The sequence below is a fragment of the Borostomias antarcticus genome (genome assembly GCF_949987555.1).
Source record: "Borostomias antarcticus genome assembly, chromosome: 10".
NCBI lineage: Eukaryota > Metazoa > Chordata > Actinopteri > Stomiiformes > Stomiidae > Borostomias > Borostomias antarcticus.
The window spans coordinates 21,719,868-21,726,489 of record NC_140243.1 but is presented as its reverse complement, the minus strand read 5'-3'; the positions used below and the strand labels follow the sequence as shown (position 1 = coordinate 21,726,489).

General features: G+C 47.3%; 1 protein-coding gene across 2 annotated transcripts; it reads right to left on the bottom strand.

Annotated features, from left to right (window-relative positions):
- Positions 1 to 503: 503 nt before the first annotated feature.
- Positions 504 to 6,622, bottom strand: LOC311314722 (beta-Ala-His dipeptidase-like). Of its 2 annotated transcripts, none has more exons than XM_084445182.1 (12): positions 6,568 to 6,622; positions 6,220 to 6,360; positions 5,710 to 5,853; positions 5,299 to 5,461; positions 4,944 to 5,032; positions 4,458 to 4,655; positions 4,174 to 4,258; positions 3,875 to 4,035; positions 3,502 to 3,666; positions 2,933 to 3,074; positions 1,119 to 1,266; positions 504 to 789 (listed from the first exon to the last, which is right to left on the bottom strand). In XM_084445182.1, the coding sequence occupies exons 2-12, from the start codon at positions 6,271 to 6,273 to the stop codon at positions 723 to 725; spliced, it is 1,416 nt and encodes a 471-aa protein (XP_084301308.1). In that variant the 5' UTR covers positions 6,274 to 6,360; positions 6,568 to 6,622; the 3' UTR covers positions 504 to 722. The 2 variants fall into 2 exon arrangements, with proteins under 2 accessions (XP_084301308.1, XP_084301307.1); XM_084445181.1 differs by lacking the exon at positions 6,568 to 6,622 and adding an exon at positions 6,501 to 6,563.

Here is a 6,622-nt window from a genome sequence, read left to right as displayed (position 1 = left end):
TGGTTGAGAACGAGGTTAAGTTTACATAATATTATACACAATGCAGAAAATGCACCTCTTTTTGACAGTCTTAACAGTCTCATAATGGCTCATTCCTCACAAATGTGTGGAATGTGAAATTATTTTTTTAACAGAATCTGCAGTGTGGCTGGCTCATAGCAGACAGGTACACTGGAATAGAACAGCCTATTAGAATAGAAACTAACGTTTCTTTCAAAGAACAATATAAGCACAATATCCTTCAGACCAGTAAGTTATTGAGATACGATAGATACGATAGTGGCAGTACTGCAGTGCTCTTCTGGAGTAGAACCCCCCATATACACACACACACAGCTGTGGTAATGCTGGAGTGCTTTGTATGTAGTTAGGGAATGTGAAGAGGCTTACATGTTTGTTGTTTAATCTAGAGATCTCAATACAGTATATGACATAGCCTACTGTACAAGTAATAATACTGTCATGCCCGTCAAATAATTGTCAAATATTGCAGTCCATTCAAGATTCCTTTATTTGTCACATGTAATGTACGGTGTACGGTCACAGTGAAATGTTGCTACTGACTCCAAGATTATGCTTGATACAGATAAACTCCAATACTAATTTTACAAGTTACAAATTACACAATAAGTAATATTTCATCACAAGGTCTGAGCAGGGGATTAATGCATTTTTATATAGGTGTTAAAAACTGACATTTTGCTGGTGGAATTCTGGAACATCTACTGGAGCTGTGAGAGCTCATGAAGAAAAGCCACAAACAGCTTGGTCCCCTCAATGTAGTTGTACCTGGTAGAGAGAAACACAGATATACAGTACTGGTCAGTAGCCTAAATTGTAATCCTTGAGAAAATGTTGCATAGTGTACATCCTTATTAGCCTATGTATATTAGCCTATACCACCAAGATATATTTATGTGTGTGTATGCATGTGCATGTAAGTATGTATTGTGTACATCCTAGAAGCTTGCTTGTAGCTATCAAATGTGACATATTAAACGACCAAACAACACGACAGCAATGGAATTATATTTATGTATTTTGAAAATGCTGACCTAAATAAAGAATTCAGATGTGTGTGTGTTCGTCTCTGTCAGTGGGGGGGGGGTCTGTCTTACCTGCTGATCTTCTCGTTCTGAGAGTGCTCCCCGTCATCGTAGGCTCCGATGGGCAGCATCATCACACTCTTCCCTATCTCCTCATGAAAGTTCTGGGCGATGGGGATGGTGGACCCCTCTCGAACCAGCTCTGGCTCCACTCCAAACACTAAACATGGAGCAACTTACTGTAACTTATATTCTAACATCTAGTTTATAGATACATTACAGTAGGGTTCATGTGTATATTCCTTCTTGGTAGAAGTAAGAGCATGTGGACCAAAGGTTTGGACACCAAAAGTGACAATGGCTTTTGTGACATATAGTCAGACGGCTTAGCAAAATGTTGGGGACGCGCAGGACAAAAGCACCACATTTTTCCCACATGTTCTCCATCACCATAACTTTAAATTTTTGATAGGAGCCACGTCATCAAGATGGCAGATGGCGGCCATCTTGGATTTCAAAAATGGTGACCATGTAAACCATGTAAGTGCCAATATCTCCGGCTCCAAGCCACCTAGAAGGTTAATCTCGGTGTCAAAATATAAATTTTCTGGGCCAAGGAATGCATTAAAGCTAATTAGAATGTCACCAGATGATTATTTCTGCCAAAATCTAATGTGTTCATTCTAGCAATGAATTTACATAATTTTCAACTCGGTTAGCGGTCAGACACAAGGATAACATGCATTAATTGGATTGAAATGTAATAACAAATAATCAAATTAGCTCACATTTACAGCTGCAAAGCTCTGTGCAATTCCACTGCGCCTTCTTGCAACTGTACCTTGCACCACACCCACTCAAGCTTTTGCAGCTGCACTTCACCAGTTCGCTGCAGGCCTTTGAAGCCATGGGGAGAGTACTCCACACAGGAAGCCAGACCTGGTTCTCTCCATCCAAGGTCCATCCCCATCTTCTGGACTGGGTGTCGGCTGATGGGCCAGGTCAGACGTCGCCCAGATCCAGACTGGTAGGCAACTCGCTTCACGTGCTGCACAAGTGAGTCTTGCGTTGGTGGAATGTGTTCCATTGTTTTGTTCTTCTGGCAGAACAACTCTCGCCATGCTTCATCAACACATTCCAAATCACTTGTCTCCTCCTACCCACATCCTCCTCCTACCCACATGGTTACCACCCGTAGCCATCTCCGCTCGCTCTCTCTTGCCTAACGTACCACCTGATTCTGAGGTCTGATTATTTCCAACTGTGTCCCTAGCATTTGCAAACCAGGAAGCAATGCCGTTAGCAGCCGAATATATGAGAGAAAAACAAACTGCTTTCTTTGGCAAGGTGCTGGAGCTAAAGAGATGACCCATGTCCTCTATTCTCTTTCACTAGCCTGTCATTTGTCACTTTAAAGTTGCTGTTACTGAGAGGGAGAGACCTTTGCATCCAAGCTAGTAATGCTGACAGAATGGAAAATTGACGCAGGATTCTGCGAAGGGGTAAGGGAGCTGTTTGTTGTTGCATCTAAATCAGTATTAAACACAAGCTCAACTCAAGCTGGAGAGATTCACATTTTTGTCCCCTCTTTTTGTAAATCATGTTGGGCTGCAAATCCAAGATGGCTGCCATCCGCCATCTTGATGACGTGGCTCCTATCAAAAATTGAAAGCTATGGTGATAGAGAACCTGTGGAAAAAATGTGGTGCTTTTATCCGGCGCGTCCCCATCCTTCTCAAATCTGGTCCTAAGCCGCCTGACTTATATTATGTGACACACAGTACAGTCAGTAGCTCTGTTGTGTGTGAGATAGGCTATATGCAAATACTGTATATCAAAGTTTGGGAGATCCTGGGATAGGCCCAGCCCAGCTTGTAAACACTGACCCTCTCTAATGGCCCTCTGTCCTGCCACATACTGAGGGTCCTTCAGGTTGGCCAGCCAGGGCTTGGCTCCCACGGAGGCAGTGACCCTCAGGTTGTTGGGGCTCTTCAGGCTGGCAAAGACCTGCTCAAGATGCTGCTTCACCTGGAAGAGAGAGAGAGAGGGATCAACTCATAGGCTGGGCTTCCAACTGTCCCCAAATCAAACTCAACCCCTATACCCCGGCCACCATGCACTTGTGGAGGTCAAATAGGGCTGGAAAGAGGACAACTCCGTAGGGAGACGATCCCATCTGCAATGATCACAATGACATCGCCTGTTGTAAGACAATGGAAGGCAAATCCAACCAATCAGTCTCAGGTTTTATCACATTGCTTGTGCTTATCCTCTCAGATAAAGTAAACGCATTGTGCAACTAATCCTCGCACATTTCCTCTGAGACCTTCACAAGTGTGTAGGGTGGTAGGACTGTGAGGCTTAGTTTATCCGGAGGCCCACTGGTTTCCATGCAGTACAGTAGAGGCCCACTGCCAGAGGATGTTGAATCAACATCAGAAGCCTCGCTCTGTACCTTCTCCTCCACGTCTGAGGGGACCATGTTGGGTACTTGGCGGATAGAGAACTTCCCGGTGACCCGACTGGGGATGACTGTTTTGGTGCCCGGCTCGGCGAACGCCCCTTGTATACCATGGATGGACAGGGCTGGGTAGCGCCAGCGAGCCATGAGGACCTCCTCCTGGGTAATGACGTCACACATTATATAAGCCGATACATTTATTATCATGTTAATCATATTAATGGTCTCATGCTCGGATAAGCGTGCGCTCTGGAAAATACTGTAGAAAAAATATTGTTTTATTGTCTATTGTAAACATGCTGCAGGTTCAACTTTCTCTACTCGGAGAAATAGTGTTCGAATCTCGATCCAATTTGCAGCGCCTTACTTTAGTATCCTGCAGGAAGTCTTTGACTCCAACCACGTTTTTCAACTGCTCCAAGGTGAAGTTGATGTTTTTGTACAGTTGTCTCTCCTCCTCCGTGAGGGGCACTACAGCGTCTGTGACCCCTGGAACCAGGATCTTTCCTGTGTGGTCCGCCAAACTTCCTGTGGAAGGATGGAGAGTCAGCTCGGACCTCCATAGACATACACTACGAATAAGAATAGAATGTAAATACGTATATGTATAGATCAGTGCCTCAGAAAGATGTCTTTTAGATAAGATAATACAGTATAGCGTCTTACCGAGCAGGGTGATCAGATCAGACATGGGCTCATGGATGGAGCCCCCGAACACCCCGGAATGGAGGTCCAGTTTGGGGCCGTCCACCTGGACACCACACAGGACACACAGGACTCTGGTGACTGGGGACATCTGTTTATTCGGGTGCGCTAACCATAAAATGATGATGTACATCGAAGTCTGCAGATGGATGGATGGACGGACGGACGGACGGATGGACGGATGGACGGGTGGATGAATGGATGAATGGATGAATGGATGAATGAATGGATGGACGGACGGATACCTGCACAAAGAAATAGCTGCTGCCCCGGGTCCCGTACGTTAGGGCCGGGGTGTTGGTGGCCCACACGTTGTCAGAGATCACGATGAAGTCCACGTCCGCAAAGAAGCTGTCCTTCCTGCTCCTGGTCAGATCCAGCAGGCCTGGGGAGCCCACCTCCTCCATCCCCTCGATGATCAGCTTGATGTTCACAGGAACCTCCTGAGATCAGTCGACATTGAGAAAGAATCCTCTTAGCTGCACCACTGAGTCATGAGAGCAACCTCGTCTACAGACTGACTTGTTGTTAGTCAAGTTAGTCAGATCTCTCTGGTAGCTGCTGATAAACACGGTAAACACGAGAGAGAGAGAGAGAGAGAGAGAGAGAGAGAGAGAGAGAGAGAGTGAGAGAGAGAGAGAATGAATGAATGAAAGTCTAACTTTGGTGAGATTAGCATGGGTTGGTATACGCTTACTGTATGTGTAAGGATAAAGATAAAGCATCATCACCTGTTTGGTGGCGTTGTAGGCCTCCAGCGCATGGATCCAGGCAAGGACAGGCCCCTTGTTGTCTGTGGCCCCTCGACCATACAGGTTACCTTGGACACAAAGACTTTGAGCCACCCTGTGACATCGTCATCACAGCTATGTTCAACGTCAGTGTCCGTCACGTGGCTTGAGGCTTGTCTCTACGCGGAACACACGCTACATAGAGTGCTACATAGAGCATAGATCCGGATGGATCAAATACTTGGGGGGGGGGGGTGCGATTTAGCTCTCCCAGTACAGTGGGAACAGTCCCAGAAGTACCGAGTCTGTGATAAACCAAGTGCACCTCAGGGACTTTCCGGGTCAGCCTACCCACCGTTGATCTCCGTCAGGGTGAAGGGATCGGTGGTCCAGCCGTCCTCCCTCCTGGCTGGCTGGACGTCCACGTGTCCGTAGATACAGAGAGTGGCTTTCGCCGGGTCCCTCTGGAACTCGGCCAGGACCACGGGTGGCAGGGGGACGGTCTCACCACTGGGCAGCTTACAGGACAGAACAGGAAATAGTGTCAAAAGCTATACCCAGTAGACGAGTAGACTCCTGTACATCTGACAAATGAACCAACCTGAACCTTGCACCTTGACTGGAACTTGTTGATAAGAGCGGTTCGTTATATTAAATGTTTGGCCGTTGGCCTAAATCAGTCTTCGTCGGTTCTAAAATGAAAACACACTCTCATGGTTGCTCGCCTACTTGCGTGAAAGTTTGTCTCGTTGGCGAGTGTCCGTACCTGATGAGTTCCCGCGTCCGCCAGCTCCACGCTGCCTCCCATCTCCCTGATCCGCTCTGCCGTCATGTTCAGCATCTTCTCGATCTCGCCCCATCGGGCGGGGTCCCCCGAGTCGCTCTGGACGGCCACCCACGCCCCCAGCCTCTGGGGACCAGACCAAACCACAGCCAGGTGCTTGACTTGGGCGGGAGCTCACTGGGCTGAGTACCAATATCAGATCAGAAGTATTACGGAGCCCCTGCAGCTAGATATGAGAGTACCGGTGAGTATCAGCACCTATTTCAGTCAGGTCAAGCACTGACCACTGCCTCACCAGAGAAGCGCAGCCTTAGCCATATACATTCAGGACGTATGTGTGGACGAGAGCAGGTTCACGCCACCTTCAGACCGCCTTTCTTCCTTGATCTCTATCTACTCACATTTCAGAGCAAGCACGTTTCACCGCACCTTTTCAACATTTAGACTTGATTTCATGACAGCAGGCGAGACGCAAGAGAGTTCCTCCCTCACCTGGACGAACTGGCTTTGGTGCTCATCAACGTACTGGAACACAGGCTTCAACATGGCCGACGTTCCCTGGGGCGGTGAGGAGGAGGAGGTTGAGGCTGATGCGTGCTGCCACAGGTGTGCGAGAGCAATAGTGAACCGTGCCTGTGAGAGAGATCAGGAGCTGTTAATAATAATTAATAATTAATAATAACCATAGTTGTAGTGTAGTCAAGCGTATGCAGAGGCATACGGAGTATAATACTGTACCCTCTTCTTTTTCCATGGACAAACCGTATACTCACCCACTATAACCACAGCTGATGTAGAATCTGCTCAATTGCTGCAAATGAGCTACTAGAGTTCACCCACCTGTTCAGTCACCAATACAGCACTGACAAACTCCGCCTCCTCGCCCTAGAGCCCA